This window comes from Delphinapterus leucas, chromosome 6 (genome assembly GCF_059928025.1).
Source record: "Delphinapterus leucas isolate spDelLeu-1000000601 "Yukka" chromosome 6, BTC_Dleu_Yukka2, whole genome shotgun sequence".
Classification (NCBI taxonomy): Eukaryota; Metazoa; Chordata; class Mammalia; order Artiodactyla; family Monodontidae; genus Delphinapterus; species Delphinapterus leucas.
The window spans coordinates 80,284,322-80,304,935 of NC_143134.1; the positions used below are offsets into that span (position 1 = coordinate 80,284,322).

The window sequence follows — 20,614 nt, forward strand, 5'->3', positions numbered from 1 at the left end:
CGCCAGGTACTAGATAACTGGAGACAGTCCCTGCATCCCAGAGCCTGCTGAAATTATTCAGACTAGCCAATCCTAAGCATGCTTACTCTGCCTTGCCTTTACTATGGAAACCACAATAAACGCTTTTGCCCACGCCTTCCCCTTGACCACCCCCATCTCCTGATTGATCCTGATGCTTCCCTGTATGGCCCTATGTGGTGAAGCATGCCCCTCTTCTTGAAGACGGTAAGTAAAAACTATCTTGTCAATGGCGTCTGTCTCCTGATCTCCTGGTCTCACCATACCTGGATAATAATAAAACCTACTTTTTAAAATGGGGAGCGGTTATCAGGCTCCTCCAAAGGCCCCAAAAGATATCTTCAGGAGGTGGTACAAAATGTGTCTTTATAACACACTCATTGATATCATTTCCCCTTCTTTCTTGCCATATTTGTTTTTAAATCAGTAAGGTGGGAACAGAATTACCCAAAGAGCTAGGCCCTGATGAGCAACAATTTGCCCAGTTTTCATTTATTCCTGAGATTCTAACCACTGATTTCTAAAGAAAAATAACATATCCAATAGTTTATCGGTCAATCTGCACCTTAAGTATAAAAAATTCTTAGGTGCTGTGAACACAAGAGAAATGTAATTCATGGTCCAAGCGTTCAAGAAGGTTATGGTACAGTGGGGAAGTAAAACTAGGAAATATTAAACAATTGAGATGATTTAGTGTTAAAGCAGTAGATTAAGTAAGGTATAATGGGAGTTAAGGAAAGGGAAGAACGGTTTGAAAGTAGCATGAGAGCTACATCTTAAAGGGTAAACTTAACTTGAAGAGGCAAAGAGGTGGGAGTATTCTTTGCAAACCAATTCAAATTGGTTTAAGTCAAAACGGAAAAAAATATTTATTGTTTCTTATTACCAAAGAGATCAGTCATATGTAGATCGAGAAGCTCAATTATATCATCAGGAATCTGTCAGTTGCTGTTTCTTGGCTTTCTCAAGCACTACTTTATCTAAAAGTTCCTGCTGAAGGTTCAGGCAAGGCTCACATTGGGCCAGCTTGGGTCATATGGGTTTTTTTTGTTTTTTTAATTTTTTTAATAAAGTTATTTATTTTTGGCTGAGTTGGGTCTTTGTTGCTGCGCGCGGGCTTTCTCTAGTTGCAGCGAGCTGGGGCTACTCTTTGTTGCGGTGCACAGGCTTCTCATTGCAGTGGCTTCTCTTGTTGCGGAGCATGGGCTCTAGGCGTGCGGACTTCAGTAGTTGTGGCTCACGGGCTCTAGAGCACAGGCTCAGTAGTTGTGGCACGCAGGCTCAGTAGTTGTGGCTTGAGGGCTCTAGAGCTCAGGCTCAGTAGTTGTGGTGGACAGGCTTAGTTGCTCCGTGACATGTGGGATCTTCCCAGACCAGGGCTTGAACCCACGTCCCCTACATTAGCAGGCGGATTCTTAACCACTGTGCCACCAGGGAAGCCCCAGGTCATATGTTCTTTATTGAACTGATTGCTGTGACCAAGGGGTCATGGTCCTCTGATTAGCTGGGCTTGGGTCACATGTCCACCCTAGAGGTGGCTGTGGAGTCAGCCCCATGCAAACCTATGGACCAAAGGTAAGAGTTTGATGATTCCCAAAGGAAATTCTGAACGATGTTACCAAAAGGTAAGATCAATTCTGGACAGGAAAGTATAACAATCTTTGGCGTGGTGCGGGAATAACAGCATGAGCAAGGTGGAAAGGAAAGCAAAGACCTGTCTGAGTATAATCCATATCAAGAAACAGAGGAAAATTTTGATAATTCAGGTGGTATAAAATTATTAGAACCTTTAAAAGTCAGACTGAAGAGACTGAATGACTCACTAAGCAGTGGAGATTCATTTTAGATTCTGAAGCAATAGAGTGATATGGTAAAAACAGTATTACAGAACAATTAATCAGACAAGAGCCAGTAGCTAAGCTGTTGTCAGGAAGACCAGATGAGGAGATTGTTCAAATAATCCTGAAATGACATGATAAAGATTTATGCTAGACAGTAATAGTGAATGGAAGAGATTAAGGTAAATCTAGATATTACTTTCCAAGGAAGAAAAGACTAAATTGAATACAGGGATGAAGAGAAGAATCAGAAGGGATGACAAAGGTTGTAGCTACAGTTACAAAACTATTGCTAATAGAAATTTATAAGGAGAGTGGGTTTCCCTTTCTCCCAATGCTCCCACCTACTCTCTTAGCCTACGATTTCTTTCAGTAGCCTGGATATAGACTGCTGAAGGGTCTAAGTACTGAAAGATTATGGTACCTAACTCCACCGTCATATGTGATTCCATATAAAAATATTAAATGGTAAAATAAGCATAAGAAGTCCAACGGTCATGATTTGTCAAATGATGTTTTTTTTACAATCACAAAATTTTCTCATTAGAAATTTACTGGTGACCTAAATATGAATGAAATCCAAAAAACATGATATATGAATACATACAGCTGATTCACTTTGCTGTACAGTAGAAACTAACACAACATTGTAAAGCAACTGTACTCCAATAAAAATTTTTTAAAATTAAATTAAAAATAAAAGAAATTTACTTATTGATACCCTAATTCACATTTAGTTTATATAATCCAGCACTACTTGTTAGTAATTATGTACTTATTTTCACCCTCAGGTTGAAAACACAAATTTTTAGACTAGTTTTTTTTTTTTTTAAGCAACTTTTAACAGTACCCTAATACAGCTGAAATACTTCCCCCCCACCAAAGGAAATGAAAACAGGGTATCGAAGAGATATCTGCATTCCCATGTTCATACCATCATTATTCACAATTGCCAAGACATGCAAACTACCTAAATGTCCTTCAACGGATGAATGGATAAAGAAGATGTGGTACACATATACATATAAATAAGAATTCTGAAATTCTTATTTATAACTGTCAGCTGTTTAAAAAATAAAAGCTTATTTATATAATCTTAGTAATTAGGACTATTCAATTGGGGGTACTAATTATACATAGGCAGAGGGAAGAGAAAAGAGGGAAGAGGAAAGATGAAAAGTACATGAGGTAAAGCTATCTCTTGATGGGGGATGGGACTCACATTAGCATTCAGGCAAAGACATTCATCTTCCCTTCTAGCTTCCCTTCTCTGGTCACTAGATCAGAGGATGGATTCCTCATTTTAGGAAGCTAGAGAGATTCAATGATTTGGTGGATAGAATACAGAGACTGTGAGAATTACCGAAGGAGTAAAGTCTAGAATGGAAAAAGAAAGCTGAGTAACAGCTCCTAATTTAAAAACTATTGATTACTGGATTGATGGAGCATGAATTGGAGTCATACTTGAATGTCTTGTCACTAACCTTCCACTGCTACAAATTTTAGACATTTTCTCTAAGTAACTAATATTTAAATAATGAATAAAAATAAATTTAAATAACAAATATTTAATGAACACACGTTCTGTGCCAGATTACTATGTTAAGTGTAAAGCGTTTGCATGGGTTAAAAATGTAATCTTCATAGCAAATTTATAAAGTAAATTGATCATTATCATTAGCTCTATTTTATGAACAAGGTAACTAAGCCTCAACATAGATAATAACTTGCTTGAGGTCACAGAGCTAGATTTGATTCTGCTCTATGTGATGGACACTAAGCCCTGGTTTTCACTGCCACACTATACTCTTTTCCAAATAAATAATCTCTTAAATTTCTTATAGCTGGGTGACAATGCTCTGGCCTGAAAAACCAGGATTTTTATTGCTAAAGGAGGGGCAGTGAGAAATTGGGAGGCTTTCTCTGCCACATTCAATAAATCAGCACAGTTTTTCCTCTACTGTTGGAACAGATCACTGTTTCTTCAGCTGAGCACCAGATGAAGTAACTAGCTTGCATTTAGGGGGTGTATTTTCTAAAGAGTGAACCACATTTAGCATTGTGGGATGCTCATACTATATGTGTATGTGAGGCACTAGTGGGAGATCGTATAAATTCATGTCTTATCCCATGGTACCTGCCAAACGTACATTCATTTTCTGTCTTTCTGCCTCTCTTTCTCCCGTTCCTCCTTCCAGCTATCCCTCTCTCCCTCTTTACTAAGATTCTATAGTTAATTGGAATTTGTTGTAATAGCATATGATTTCTCTTCTGGTCTCTTTTTCCTTTTTTAATATTTATTTGGTTGCGCCGGGTCTTAGTTGTGGCACATGGGCTCCTTAGTTGCGGCAGGCAGGCTCCTTAGTTGTGGCTCACCAGCTCCTTAGTTGTGGCATGCGAACTCTTAGTTGCAGCATGCATGTGGGATCTAGTTCCCTGACCAGGGATCGAACCCCGGCCCCCTGCATTGGGACCGCGCAGTCTTAACCACTGCACCACCAGGGAAGTCCCTCTGGTCTCTTTTTTATCTACCTTTTGAAATAATTTTCACTTTGTAAAAGTTACAAGAGTGGTACAGAGAGTTTTCATATTCTCTCCACCCAGCTTCGTCTCATGTTAACATCTTGCTTAATCATAGTACAATGATCAAAACTAAGAAGTTGGTACGGTAGCATTAACTACAGAATTTATATGAATTTAATCAGTTTTTCCACTTACGTCCTTCCACTGGTCCAGAATCCAATCCAGGATGTAGCACTGCATTTACTCATCATGCCTCCTTTGTCTTCTCCAGTTTGTCACAGCTCCTCAGTCTTTCTTTTCCTTTCATCATCTTGACACTTTGGAAAAGTACCGATCATTTGTTTTGTAAAATAGCCCTCAATTGGGCTTATCTCATGTTTAGATTGAGGCTCTGCATTTTTGGCAAGAATACCGCAGATGTGATGGGCCCTTCCCAGTGCACCATGTTGGGGAGTACATGATGTAAATGGCATGTTTTTAATCAAGGGAGTGGCCTGATAAAATCTACAATTTTGAAAGGTAACTCTGACAGTGAGGTGCAGAGTAAACAGCAGTGAAGGAAGGTTGTTGTCAAGATACCAATTAAGGGGAGGTTGTCATAGAATAGGCAGGGTATGAAGGTAGTCTGAACAAAGACTGTGGCTGTAGGGATGGGGGTGAAAGTCTGAATATGAGATTCCCAAAGTAAAATGAATAGGATCTGTTTCCATGAGTGAAATGAAGTGACAGAGGAACTGAGGATAATTATTAGGATATTAGGATATCAGGTAGATGGTTGACTCCATTATCAATTGGTGGCCAAGATCTTTGTAATTCACATTCCCTAATAAGATTTTTTTTTTAAATAATATGCTGGTGTGTGGCTGCAATAAGATGTTGTTTGCATGTTTCTGACAAAAAGATACAGAAAGAGGGCAAGAAAGGTCTTCGGCCATTTATTTACTCCTGTTTTCAAGTTTCAGGTTTGGAAATTCAGCGTCTTTGTTCTGTATCTATGAGTGAGAGAGAAGTCAGCATCTCAACACAGGCCTCATTTTCACTGGGTAAAAGGGACTTTTCATACATACTTGACAATATTTGTGGAATAGTGCATGAAAGGGTTAGTATGTCTGAGTCAGGGGCAAGGGAGACAACAGAATGTGATGAAAGCCACTGAAAATTGTCTCATGGCCAGAAGTATTTCAAATAAACTGGCTCTGGTCTTAACCTGGAACAGTGAAGCCAAGATGGAAATTCAAGATGAAAGCAGTGAAGTTTAACCTTTCTTGCTCATTTCTATGTTAGAGATAGAAGAGAGGAAGAAACCTCGGATTTTCCTGATGTTGGAGAAACCTACCTGAGCTTCCACTGACCTAAAAGCTGACCTCACAGTGCATCATGGCGGGAAGAAGGGAGTTTAGCTGATTTGAAGCCAATGGATTATAATTGCATGTTAAACATTCATACTTCCCAATAAAACAGAGGTTTTTAACGGGGCTGCACATAAGCTTTTTAACTGAGCTGCACATAAGGTTTATCTGCAGAGCTTTAAAAAACTACAGATGCCCAAGACCCATCCCAAGGGATTCTGGTACAGAAGGCATATTATTCAGAATTTCTTTGACTGAAAGCAGCAAAAGAGCAACTCAAATCAGCCTCAGCCACAATTTGGAGTGAGTTGTGAATTATTATCTAATGCTGCATAACAAATTAACCAACTCAAACCTTAGCAGCTTAAAACACACCTTGTACAGTTTCTGTTGATCAGGATTTGGGGGCTGGCCTAGCTGGGGGTTCTGCCTCAGGGTCTTCCACGAAGTTGAAATCAAGGTGTCAACTGGGCTTCAGTCATGCAAAGGCTTGACTGGGGTTGGAGGACCCACTTCCAAGGTGGCTCCGTTACATGGCTGGCAAACCATTTTGCCACGCAGGTTTTTTGCACAGGGCTGCTTAAGTCTTCTCACAATTTATTGCCTGGTTTTCCCCAGATCAAGCAATCCGAGAGAACAAGGCTGAAGCAGCTTGATACGATTTTATGGCTCGGATGAAGGTGTCTTTGAGTAGGAGGAGGGGCATCATCACAGGTGGGATGTCTATTGTCGCAAAGACTGAGGACCATCCTAGAGCAAACATACCATATGTTCCAACACACCCATTCATTGTTTATAGGGTGAAAGTGATTAAAATGAGTATCAAGGGAAGGCTTGAAGGGGAAAGTATAATAATTTTAAAAACCTCAAGGGTTATGACTCACCTCTAACTGTGGTAATAGACTTAGATCTGTCTCAATAAGCCTTTAACATTTGCAGATCCCTTTAGAGTTTCTCAGATGATTTCATAACATCTTATTTGATCTTAAGAACAATGTTAGGTTTGTAGGCTGGCATCAGGAGGATTGGGACTGAAAGACAGAGCTAATAATAGTGAACACCCACCAGATGCCAGGCATTTGACTAGATACTTCATATTCATAAACTTTTAAACCAAATGCCACGAGGTCAATATTAGTAATTTCAATTTTGAAGTAGGCTTAGCTTCCTTGGGCTCAGAGAAGTTAAATGACATGCCCACAGGGCTTCCCTGGTGGCGCAGTGGTTGGGAGTCCGCCTGCTGATGCAGGGGACGCGGGTTCGTGCCCCAGTCCGGGAAGATCCCCCATGCCGCGGAACGGTTGGGCCCGTGAGCCATGGCCGCTGAGCCTGCGCGTCCGGAGCCTGTGCTCCGCAACGGGAGAGGCCACAACAGTGAGAGGCCCGCGTACCGCAAAAAAAAAAAAAAAAAATTACATGCCCATAGCCGAGCATTGGAGCCAGAAGGGGAACCCAGATTTTCCTTCTCACAGTCCTACATGCTTTCCACTTGGCTGCTTCCCTTTCCAGCATAACAACCGCTGCTGCTACTTTCTCCACATGCTACACCTTTGACTTAACCTTCATCTTATGGTAGCATGGGACTCCCCAAAAGACAGAGGACTCAATAATTGCAGGCTGGTGCAGGGGTGGTGGTGGTGGGATGAACTGGGAGATTGGGATTGACATATATACACTAATATGTATAAAATGGATAACTAATAAGAACCTGCTGTATAAAAAAATAAATTAAATTCAAAAAAAAAATTGCAGGCCCAGACTTATAGTACTCTAAGAATGGTGTTTTTTGGGTTTTGTTCTGCCTTGTTATTTTGGTGACCACTTCATTACAAGCCTATTGGAATGAAAAAAGAAAGGCAGAGAAAAAATATATTGAACAAGAAAAGATACCTAGTTTGCAGTTTATACTGAAAAAATCCAATTCTCTAGGAATGTCTACCTTTGTCTGATTTTTATTGAAAATCTGTCTCCAAAGCAGACAACTTGAGTGGCCACAAATAACATCTTGGCATCTCATTTTCCCTTGTTGTCAAGTTGGGTAATATTTCTTAAGGTTGGCCTAACTTTCATGGGTGTGGAAGGATAGATGGCATGAAAGATAAGATGTACTTTGTGTTCCTACACGTGTTTGAGTGAAATAAATGATTTTCAAGAGGTAAACATCATCTCTATTACTAACGGCCTCAAACTTCTAACTGTTCTTCTAACTTATAAATATGCAATTACACCTCCATGTTGTTTGTGGCTTAGTAAAAGCAATGTGCAATAGTATTACCTGAGATAATCCAAAATAGATGTCAAGTCTCCCACCAAATAAATCTGCTATTTTTAGCAGCTGTAGGCTAGCTAGTCAATATGGCCTCCATCCAATATTGTCAGGGTAATCATAGCACCTTTTCTGAGCTCTGTACAACCTTTGCTTCAGTAAGGACCACATCAAAACAGAGGTCTGGAGGTTCTCTCCTCTTACATACCCTATATATCCTGGCTTACAGGATACTCAGCCAGTCATATCTTCAATGAAGTCTTATCCCTTAACCCCCTCATTCCAGTCCTACCAGTCGGGTACTCAAGCATTCCTGTTATTATGGTAGAGTATAGTAGTTAAGAGCATGAAATTGGAAATCAAATTTGGATTTGGCTCTGCCACTACTTGTACATCCTTGAGTCAGTTATTTTACCTCTTTGGGTCTCAGTTTCTTCATCTGAAAAATAATATTATCTTCTAGTAGGATTTAATGCGTATTAAATGAGATAATATATGTAGGGAGTTTAGAATGATGCCAGGTATATGGTAAGCACTCTACAGGTGAGACCTATTTTTATTATTGCATGTATTTTTCATAAAGCTAAGTTACCTCCTAAAACTTTGAAGACTCAGGAAACTGATTGTTTAACCAGTGGGTCAAATAAACATTTATATGCTGCCTACTGTAATTAGTATTATTGGGCTAGACAGAGAAGACATGAAGATCAGCATAGGCCTAAACAAAGTAGCTTTAAGTGTTGATGTCATGAATCCCTGATGCCTTTCTGCCTTATTCTACCACATCCCCCATTTTTAAAACAGCGAAAGGGACAAAAAGTGATTACCAGGGGAAGTAAGTTCCAACAGAGTCTCCTGCTGGGTCTTTTACAGGGTTGGGGGAGAAAGAGGGGGGGTGCAGGGAGAGAGAGGGAGAAGGTGCATAGCAACTCACTCACAAAGATAAGTTCAAGAAGTGTGTTGAACATGGAGTCTTGAGTTGAGTTGCTACAGATTCCAGGTCTCCTCTGTCAGCCTCCTATTTTGTTGACATCTGAGATATTATAATAAAGTGAGCACGGAATGGTCCAAAGTTAGAAGGCTACTCTGATTGGTTCTTGGATTTTTAACTATGAAGGCCTTTCATAGTGTATAAATGGGGTGGCCAAGAGCTGCAGAGGTATAGTTGCAAGCTAAGCACAATGACAACAGCAAGCCGAGTCCCAGAGTTTCAGGGCTAGCCTCATAATACAGAGTAGCACGGTGATTCACTATTTGGGGTCATAAAGTCTTGGGTTCCAAACCTGGTTCCAACAAATGTTAGCAGTATGACTCTGGGTAGTTACTTTATCTTTCAAAGCCTCAGATTTATACAGTTGTTATGAGAATTAAATAAAGTAATGCATGTAAGGTACTGTCAAAACATACTTCCCAAAAAGTTAAAAACATGACTCTCATACAAATATAAAGTGAGCATGCGTCAAAGATTCATTTCACATGTTAATGAGAGAACTGACAAGACGGTTTAAAGAAAACTGGAGAGAGCAAAGTATTTACAGTGGCTAAAGAAAAAGGCTTGAAAAAGCTGGCTAATTTAGATACAAAACTGGTTAATGTACAGGGCAATAAAACTGTAACTTTTGGGGTTGTCTTCTTTACCAGATAAATAATTTGCATCTCTAGTGAACAAATTTCATTTTCATCACAATCAGCAGTTGTTCTCAAGTGGGGGTGATTTCTCTTTCCAGGGGACATTTGGCAATGGCTGAAGACATTTTTGGTTGTTATAGCTGGGGGGTGAGGGTGTGTGTGAGTGCTACTGGCATCTAGCGGGTAGAGAACAGGCATGGTCCTAAACATCCTTCAACGTACAGGACAGCCCTCCCCCCCGCAAAAAATAATTTTCCAGCCCCCAATCCCAATAGTGCTGAGGTTGAGAAACCCTGTGTATCAAGTTCTACAAGTTAACATCTACTCTTATGAAATTTAAAATATCCTAATCAAGAGAAAATAGCAAGTCAAACAAAGATACACACTCCCAGAGAACTGGCTAAGGTGGGTTGGCTAGAAAATGCTTAGATAACTCTGAAAGGACATGCAGTAGCCCTTTTGCCTATTTCCCAGTTTTGGAAAGTTTTCTTGACAATACTTGACACCATACCTGAAACATGGTAGGTGTTCAGTAAAGGTTAGTTATTTCTATAAATTTATAGGCCACTAGATAGAAGTCCAAATGCCCATACAGTAAAATAAATACCATACTTTTACAGAAGCATCATCATTGTTGGAAATCTTTTCCCTGTTGGATTTTTTCATCATGGTCACTTTGAAGTTTTAAGAAAGTCCTCCAATATAACCTTCAGACTTACAGATGATAGATCTATTAAAAAAGACAAGTCATGTTTAAAAACTTTCCTGAAAGCCTCATTCAAAACACTAAGCCCCTCCTCCTGCATGAAAAACTTATTGTCAAATTGAGACTATCCAAGATATCCTTAGGAAATCCATTTAAAGTCTGCTATAGAAAGGATAGTAAGGTAAAGATCATAGAATTGCAGATCGTGGCCCTTTTTATTGGCCAAAATGTGTATGTGTGTTTTTTGGGGTTTTTTTGACATTTTAAAAATTGAAGCATAATTGACATACAATAGTATATTAGATTCAGGTGTACAACATAGTGATTCAATATCTATATACATTACAAAATGGCAACCACAATAAACCTAGTTACCGTCTGTCACCATACAAATTCATTACAATATTATTGACTGTGTTCCTTATGCCATACATTACAAAGGTAAAAAAAGAAAAAAAAGCAGCCACGCAATTTCCCAAGTTTGTCTTGTATAAATCAGTTGAAAAGTATATCCAGTGGTTGTATCTATCAGTCTGAGTCCAAAGGAAGAGGTTTTATTCCCCCCCCCACCCCTTCCCCCCTTATTAATGACAGCCAGATCTTGTTGGAGAAGGCACTGCCATGGCTCACTGAGTGTCAAGGAAGCAGCTGTGGTGAAATGCTGGCAAAACTTGCTGGAAATATATCCCCTGGAATTTTGGGGAAATCCACCCTCTAGGCTGCCATGGAAAAGCTGTTCCCCAGCAGATGTCTCACCAGAGACACTCTGCTGCATTGCCAACCCACAGGAACCTAAAAGCAAAATCCATTTCCTGCAACGGCTCTCCAGTGCCCTCTATTGACAATGCTTAACATTGTTCCACTCCGCAAAGGAAAACTATTTAGAAGGCCCAGATTCATTTTCACAGAAAAAGCAAAAAGGCAGGATTTGGAGCTAAGAGTGAATAAAATCAATAACTGATGCAAGAGTTATTCTGTAATATTTTTAGGATCTGACAACACTGATAATTTCAGTCTGGTAGTGTCTGAATAACAGCCAGTTTGGGCCCTCCTGGGCCTGCAAGGTGCTTATTTGCCCACTATAGAGCAGCAATTCCTCCTGGGCCCTGAGTAGGCAATATCGACATCACCTGGGACCTTGTTAGAAATGCAGATTCTAGCACCCTACCCCAAATTAACTGAACCAGAAACTCTGGGATTGGGGACCAGCAATCTCTGTTTTAATAAGCCCTGCAAAGGATTCTGGTGCATGCTAAGGTTTGAGAACCACTGTTATAACAGTAAGTTCTAGGAACTTGCTGTGCAGGCACAAAGAGGAGAGTCAATAAGGATTTATCTGTATGAGTTTTAGTCTCAATTTATTTATTTATTTATTTATTTATTTATTTGGCTGCTTTGGGTCTTTGTTGCTGTGCGGGCTTTCTCTAGTTGCAGCGAGGGGGGGCTACTTGTTGCGGTGCACGGGCTTCTCATTGCAGTGGCTTCTCTTTGCTGTGGAGCATAGGCTCTAGGCACGCGGGCTTCAGTAGCTGTGGCACATGAGCTTAGTTGCTCCGCGGCATGTGGGATCTTCCTGGACCACGGCTTGAACCCGTGTCCCCTGCACTGGCAGGCAGATTCTTAACCACTGTGCCACCAGGGACGTCCTTAGTCTCAATTTTTAATCTTGAAGAAGACAACCTAACTTCTCTGGGATCTGGAAGCTAGCACGGAAAATAATATTTTAATCTCTACTTTTACATTGATGATGTGTTTCTGGACTCGTGGGCATGATTGCATCAGCTATGTTCACTTTGGTAAGAAATTCTGTTTTTGATGTTCTCTTATCTGCAGGTCATGCTACCTTGATGCAGGCCCCAAAGCTGCTATTGCAATTTTCATCTGTTTCTGTGAGTACACAGAAGCGGAGAGTAATGCCCATTCTACATTTTCCATACCCTTGCTTTTCCCTAGGTCTCCACCATGACTGCAGTTACTGGAAGAAGAGCTAGAGCCACAAACCTAAGGCCAGCATAGCAGACAGTGGCATGGAGCTCACATTAGCTCACCACTGCTCCTTGCCCCTCAGATAACTCATGAGTTGGCTTGCCTCCTTGACAAAGCTCCAACAGCCCAGAACAGAAAGCTTCATTTTCCCGACATAGGCTTTGCCTTTCCAATTTGCTCCCTTTGAAGGAAAGATGGTGAGATGCATGCTAGCAAGATATTTTTTTGCCGTTTTTCGCTTTAAAATGAAAAATATGTGTGTGCGTGTTCATGTGGTGTAGGGATTATGTCCTGTCCCTGGTCCTGCCAATAACTAGCTGCATGGGGTTGGGCAGGTCACCAACTCTGGCTCTAATTTCTACACATAAATATAGAACATTAGACAAGTTGATACTGCTCCAACATTTTATGATTCTATGCACTACCACAAGCGTATCCTTAAAAGGTAACTTGGTGGGCTTGAATCTCACCCTTTACTGTAACAGTCTGTGTATGAGGCCCTCTTCTAAATTTCCTCCTCTGGGTTTAACATTAAGCACAATGAAACCTTCCTACAGCAAATTCATCCTAAAGGGATTGAGGTTATTTATACATAGAAGGTGAAGTCTTCAGCAGATTTGCTCCTTTTCAATAAATAAAGAGCATGTGTCTTTCTAAACAGATATCTATCCCATTAACTGCTTTGATAAGAGTAACTAAATATGAAAGCATACACTGGAAATGAAGCACTAGTATTCTTTATTTCAAATTCCTGATTTACTTCTCACTCATAGTAGTAAGCAAAAATGTTTACTTCTTCCCCGTTTGAACGTTTACTTTTTTTTTTTTTTTTCAGTACGCAGGCCTCTCACTGTTGTGGCCTCTCCCGTTGCGGAGCACAGGCTCCAGACGCGCAGGCTCAGCGGCCATGGCTCACGGACCCAGCCGCTCCACGGCATGTGGGATCTTCCTGGACCAGGGCACGCATGAACCAGTGTCCCCTGAAGCGGCAGGCGGACTCTCAACCACTGTACCACCAGGGAAGCCCTGAACGTTTACATTTTTAATGTTTGTTAAAGTGTTTTTTTTTCCTCAAGATAAAGAGTCTTTCTCTGACCTGTTTTCACATGCTGAAATGGGGGGAAATGACTGTCAAGTATGATGCTTCTCAATCAACAATTGCCCTCTGTGGGGGATGGTATTTCAGAAATTCTTGGAAAAAATAAAGTTTGAAAAGTCATATCTAGACTTTTACACTAAAAAAAAAAAAATCCTCTTGTTTTGATAACACAAATTACATCTATCTAAGCTTGCTAAAATCAGAGCCAGGGAGGATAAGCAGAGAAAAGGTTGTGCTAATACTTGGTGTTGCTTACCTATTTTCTCCTCCTTCCTCAGTAAAAGCTTTTTCTTTCCCGTGGCAACATCCCCAGACAATGAAACACAATGAGCTCAAACCTCTCAGAACGCCTCTTCCCAGCCTCTCTTTCAGTGAGAAGTGGCCATGGAGGCAGTTCTGGCTGTTGGGGTCACTGCTGGGTGACTCTGGGAGGCCTGCGGCTGGCTGTGCGTCCTCTGCCCAGCTTCCTGCCTTTATAATTGACACTGTGCGGGGAGCTTCTGCTGCCTTCCTGTGACCTCCTGGGGTAGCTCCGAAGGCAAGGATGAAAGACCCTGGCTTTTCCATAACACTTTCAAGTTGCTAAATTTCAGAAAAACAGGTCTTCAATATGTAATATTTGGGACTTACCCTAAAAAGTTATTTATAGTTTATCTGAAATTCAAATTTAACTGTATGCCCTCTAATTTTCTTTTTTGTTTTTTTTCCCCCTAAATCTGACAACGCTAACCCTAACCCTAACTCTAACTCTAATCCATAATTCTTGGTCATGTAAAAATAATAAACCCCAATAAGCTACTATTAGTCAAGTAACACGTTGCTTGCATGTGAACTCATTCCTGACATAGTAGTAATTTATAACAAGTACCCAACATTTATTGTGTTCATTATGTGCCAGGCACTATGCTAGTTAGCAGGGGTGTGTTTGTAATTAAGTCACAGAGGTAGGTCCTGCCTTCAAGCAGCTTGCAGTCTAGCTGGAGAGACAGCCACTAAATGAGTGATTCTGTAAGCAGCAGTATAACTACAATTGTGATTAACGCTTTGAAGGAAAAGTAGAACTTTGAGAGCACCTATGAGGGCGGGGCAAGGAGGAGGGAATCCTCTGAGAAGCAGCATCTTCTGAAGGAGGAGTTGTTAGCAGACTAATTGGAGGGAAGGGTTGCAGAAGTTTGCTCTAAGTATCGGGAGCAGCACATGAGCCCGCTGTGAAGCAGGAAGGGTCCTGGTAAGTTTGAGGAGAGGAGGTCCCAATGGCTGAACAGCAGTGGGTTGAGTGACTGGAAATGAGGGTAGAGAGGCACTCATAAGCTAGATCAGGGAATGTCTTGGGGGCCATATGAAGGATTGTGAACTTTATCCTTACTCTCCACTAAACCCACACTAAGCACTGTTGATATCCCCTTCTTATAAAGAGGAAGTATAGACTTTAAATGGTTTGATCAAAGACATATAGCTATTAAAAGGATGAACTTAATTTGAGCCCAGATTTTTTTTTTTTTTTCAGTGTGTGTGACCAAAAAACCCCCTAGTCATTGGTGAGTGTAAGCTAGTTACAAATTTCTAAGTTCTGAGTGCTGATCAGATGAGTCTGTAGAGAATGTTTAAAGTTAATGTAAGAATATATTTTATATTTGTAAGGACTGAGAGGGTGTGAGCAATCTATTATTAATAAATAACAAGTTGATCACTAATTTAACTTCCAGCATTGAATAAGGCCTCAAAAAAATGATACGATTATACAGATCTCCTGTTGTGTTTTTCAATGAAAGCTCCCCTGTATTACATATCACTGAAGTAACTGTAACTTATTTCTGCTATTTTAGACCAATGGTTTGACAAAAACAAAATAAAACATGCACATAAAAACCTTATTTGTAACAAAGTCTCAACATAAGTGACACAAATGATTCAGTGGTTTCAGACACATATAAAAAACAGTAACAGCGGCAACAAGGACAAAACACAAAAAAGATACTGTTGGCAAATTGTTGATTTATTCAATATGATTACCAATATGACTACTCCTGGTAATCCCTTTATTTGCAGGAGGTGGGCATTGGTATGGGATGGTAACCAATATTTTTAAAAAATTAAAAATAGAGAAATATCAAGAGTACATTGTATGTGAGGTAAATATTTTATAATTCTTGATATGATACATGCAACACATATAGATACATACACACAAACACACACATCAATAGATTACATATATACTGGATTGTGATCTATATCTTATTCCTTACTCCGGGTCCCATTCAGAAGAGTTTGACAATCACTGGTCTAGAGAAACTGACTCACTCTTTGTGAGCTATGCTGTGTCTTGTACTTCCTGGAGTGAGAACAAAGTTAAAGTAAATTCCTGTCCATTGTCATGGATAACTACTTACTTTTCCATGTGTTAAGGAAATCATGTGTGATAGAACAAACAGAGAAGCAAATAAACGAAACAACAGGCTGTCATCATACCGAAGTACACATTGTATCTTGGTTAAGGTTCTTGCATAGCTTCCTTTGAATTTCCTAATTCACTCCAGGAAGGATTCAGTGCATTCCAACTCTACGCTGTCACTTGCAGACCTGGGGAATAATTATAAATAGAAAAGAAATTAATGGAGAATTCCAATTGTCATTTTATTAAATCTTCACACTAACATCTAAGGATGTTAAGATTACAGGGATTGTGGGGCAAGAAATGCTGGTTTTCTGTAAAGAACTAAATAGAGTCCAAGTCTCATTCATTTAATCCTCGTGTTAAATTTAAGCCTATTTTCAGCTATCAGATATCCAATCTCATCTGCAATTGATAAAATAATCCTTGACTTCAAAGAATGAAATAATCTGAGAACTAGAAGAAAAACACAAAAGGTGGCTGGTACAGTAGAATTCTTGTTTTGGAATGTTATCCTTGGTTTGAGGAAAGAAGTATTCTTACCTTCAATCTTTAGTTTTTTAATATTTTTTATTTATGTAAAGTAAGGAAGCCTTGCTGAATACTTAGTGACTTTGGCTTACAAACTCAGTGATAAGCCTACCGCATTCTTATTACATATCTCATGCTGGAAAAGCACACCTATTTTAGGATACTATTTAATCTTTGAAGCATGTAAAATATAAAAATGATGATACTCTTTGACCAAGCAAGTGCTGCTTCTGAAAAATTTTAATTCAAGAAGAAGAAAACCAGTAATTTGTGCAGATATTTTTACCGCATGTTATTTGTCAATGTAAAAAGCTTTCTAACACCACAAAACATCCAACAATTGGGAAATGGTTCGATAATTTTGTTAATTTGGATATTATACTATGTAATTATACTACTATTACTTTGTAACTGGAAGCTATTTTAAATTCAATATAGAAAAATATCCCAAATTCATTTTATTAAATTTTTATTTTACAATGTTTGTTCCTTTGATTTGACATCTTTCTTCTGTAGTGAGATGTCACTGTCAGGTCTTATAATTTACTTTTAACGAGCAAAACAGAACTCAGCCTTGAATCCTTTAACTGGGAGAACTATTTAGTCTTATTCAGTTTCATTACATAATGGACTCTATAAAGCTTATTAAATATTAAATACTAATTTAAAAACAAAAGTAAGCATGGCAATTAACTATGTAAACCATGTAACCATATAAAAGACTGATGGGAATAGCAAAAACATTGGATATGTACTTATCAAAATGTTAACAGTGATGATTGGTGGGAATATAGGTGATTATTTTCTCCCTAAAAGATTAAAATTTTAAAAAAATTATTATGTTTTTATAATGAGATGAAAATAAACATTTTATTTAAAGGGAGTTTGAATGTTCCTGGTAGCTAGGGCTGCCTTGTCATAGGGAGAATAGGTAATGATTAGATTTTGCCTCAAAGTCTGGATTTAAATAAGGATTAAACATATAACTTTATAAACTTACTCTCCTGGGTTATTTGTTTCATTAATAATTAAATTCAATCTTTGTTGTTTGCCTTTCATTATTATTACTTAATCACAATTATGATTCTATATGCTTAGAATAGAAAATTAGTTAAACAGTTTATGAGATGCTATCAGAAGCTTGAGGTGTAGTCGACTGAAACATTGGAAAGGTCTCCTGGCTAGCTCAGACCCATACTGAGGGTTAAACCAGGCTATGCTGAGGATCCCTCCAGGCTGGCTTTGGCAGGTACTGTGGTTGAAAGAACTAGGAAATGTGATGTGTCATAAATAATGCAGTAACTTATTTATGCAACTGGAAAAAATGAACATAGATCTTGGAGGTAGGAAAAGCTGATCTTCTTTGGATTTTACGTCTTTTCTAACATTTTGCTATTATTTTTTTTTTCTTTTTAAGCTTTATGCAATATCTTGAACACAAGCAAGATAGCCTTACAAAGGAATACTTCCTTACAAACCTCTAGGATGTAGGCAAGGAGAGAGGAGGGTGTCACACACATAGAAATGTACTTTGCTGTGGGCTTTCAGCCCTCATCAAAACATGCCAGCTATTCTTGGGCCTTGGACCAGATAGCACAAGCTGGTACTTGGTATGGAATTAGGTGCAATTTGCCTGAGCTACACGATCAAGGCTCCTTCATTTTTTTATAAATAAATAAATAAATATATATATTTATTTAGTTGCGGCGAGTGGGGGCTACTCTTCGTTGCGGTGCGCGGGCTTCTCATTGCGGTGGCTTCTCTTGTTGCACAGCACGGGCCCTAGGGGCGCGGTCTTCAGCAGTTGTGGCACGAGGGCTCTAGAGCTCAGGCTCAGTTGCGGCTCAGGGGCTTAGTTGCGGCTCAGGGCCTTAGTTGCTCCGCGGCATGTGGGATCTTCCCAGACCGGGGATTGAACCCATGACCCCTGCATTGGCAGGTGGATTCTTAACCACTGTGCTACCAGGGAAGTCCCAAGGCTCCTTTACTTTTATCAGCAGGTGGATCATAAGGGCAAACTTCAACGTGTGACTTGGTCATTAAAGGAAAATTGGACCCAAGCATTAGCCATTATTGAGAGGATGGAAAGGTACAGATGTCCAACTGCTGAAACACCCAATAAGTATCTTATCAAGGTCAGCAAGGGAGCCAATAACTCTCAGAGAAGTGGCTCTGGCTCAGGTGCTATCGTTTACAAAGGCTGAGCCCCTGTCTTCACCCTACACTCTGTATCCACTTATGCTGGTGCCTGAGCTTCATTATGGGAGGCCTATCAGAGTAACAGATGGCAGGGGTGAGTAGGCATACCTGAGCAGGCAAGGATTTTTTTTTTTTTTAAACATCTTTACTGGAGTATAATTGCTTTACAATGGTGTGTTAGTTTCTGCTTTATAACAAAGTGAATCAGCTCCTGGCAAGGATTTTAAGTTCCACTTAAAGGAAGAAATTTTAATATGGTCCTGAAATTTCTTTAAATAGGTTCATGTCTACATGAAGGGCTGACCCTGAAATTGGGAATGTGTCAGGATCAATGAGCTGCCTGGCTGGGCTTAGACTGCTAGTCAGATAGGAATTTACTGAGGGCATAGGAAATCTAATTCTTATTGAGAGATTTTGAGATTTGGACTGGGGGATTTGTTTCTCACCAAAAGAGCATGTAATATTCTTCACTGCCAAACTGGCTCATACGTCATCTCTTGAGCCAGCTGATGACTGCATTTTGTATGTTAGCCATGAAAACCCTTTTAGTTCAAACAGTTCCAATGAAACAGCTAGATCTATAGTTTTGTTTTCCCAGCACACTTTGTCATCCTTCTTCTTCTGGTTTCTACCTCCTGCCCTGCTTTCCCTTGGGGAATTTCTCCCCTTAAGTCAGGAGGTCTTAGGAGAGGTACTCAATTACAAGATGAGTACATGATCCAGTCCTAGCCAATCAGAATAAACCATCTCCTCAGGCATAGTGACTGGTTTAGCAAAAGTCATGTGACCCAAGCAGGACCAATCAAAATCTTTCCTGGGACTTTTCCACTGGGCTAAAATGGAAAACTGCTTTAAAAAATGTTCAAAATAAAGAATTTTAAACATATGCAACACTAGTGAGGATAATATATAGACCCCCTGTACTCAACACCCAGCTTCAACATTTATCAACTCATAGACAATCTTGAAAAAGAATAAACTGTCTTTTTACTGGGGCTGTTGGACCTAGGAGGATGGTGTTGCCAAAAGACATCATATCTGTCAGTGGAGACAGACTGACTTCAAAATATACCCAAACAGAAAATGAAATTGAGGCAAAACCATGAGGACCCCATTTGAGCTCCTTAATACAGCTGAGCCTGAAGCCATTGCCACTCCTGTACTTTATTTCTGCTTAAGCCAGATTTAGGAGGATTTCTGTCACTTGCAAAATGTATCGTCTGATATGAAAACCTTGAAGAAACACTCAGTAAGTAATTTAAAAATTTTTTTGTTTATTTTGGGAAATAGAATTTACGAAAAGTCTTTAGGAGGAATAAATGAGAAAGGGAACTTTATACATATTAAAAGAAGATCACCAGCATTTTAACTTCACTAGACTCAAAGGATAATTTCAGTCCCATTGAAATAACAGCCATCTACTAAAAATTTTAAACTAAATAACATAAATATCATTAAGAGATATAACAAAGGGTGAATATTTTCACCCTTAAAAAAATCCTCACAAAGTAATCAAGTCCCTAGACCCATTCAGAGTGTCTGATTCTGTACTATCTTCAAAGCAATGCATGAATAGATACAATCACTCCTACATTAGCTGTCTGGTATACCATTCTTGGGTATGTAATGAACTATTTCTCCTGGCTGCTCCTTCACAATCCACTTTGTTTGGACAATACTTACACTTTTGCTTTGCTAGTTCTTGTATTAGGTCTTCATACACTTGTGAAAAGAGGTCCTCTTCAGATTTTGTTCCATCTAGGTAAACTGAGAAGGGAGAAAAGAGAGCAGTTTAAATGCTAACAGGCTTATTAATACAGGATGCTTACTCTGGCACTTGGCATCTCTTGAGAACACCAATAGGTTTAACCAAAGAACCCAGGAACATAACTTAAAAAGAAATTAATAGCCATTAAAGAGAGAAGTATATCACAGCCAGGTACAACGGGTAAGAAATTTTGATTTATTGCAGAGAAAATTCAAACTAGCTGATGTGAAAATTAAAAAAGGAAGAAACAGAGTTAAGTGGCACTGTGCATATGGCACTTTAGGAGCACTGAAGAGGTCCCTTCTCA

The 20,614-nt window shown here is 39.4% G+C and overlaps 1 protein-coding gene across 2 annotated transcripts in view; it reads right to left on the bottom strand.

Moving 5' to 3' along the window:
- Positions 1 to 11,685: 11,685 nt before the first annotated feature.
- The window catches only part of NMRK1 (nicotinamide riboside kinase 1), a 35,760-nt gene continuing 26,831 nt past the window's right edge, over positions 11,686 to 20,614 (bottom strand). For both annotated transcript variants that reach the window (XM_089913316.1, XM_022573493.2), the window contains 2 exons: positions 20,223 to 20,306; positions 11,686 to 15,997 (listed from right to left, as the gene is read on the bottom strand). In XM_089913316.1, coding sequence (XP_089769442.1) covers positions 15,978 to 15,997; positions 20,223 to 20,306 — 104 coding nt within the window. In that variant the 3' untranslated portion in view covers positions 11,686 to 15,977. The remainder of the gene's footprint in view (positions 15,998 to 20,222; positions 20,307 to 20,614) is intronic.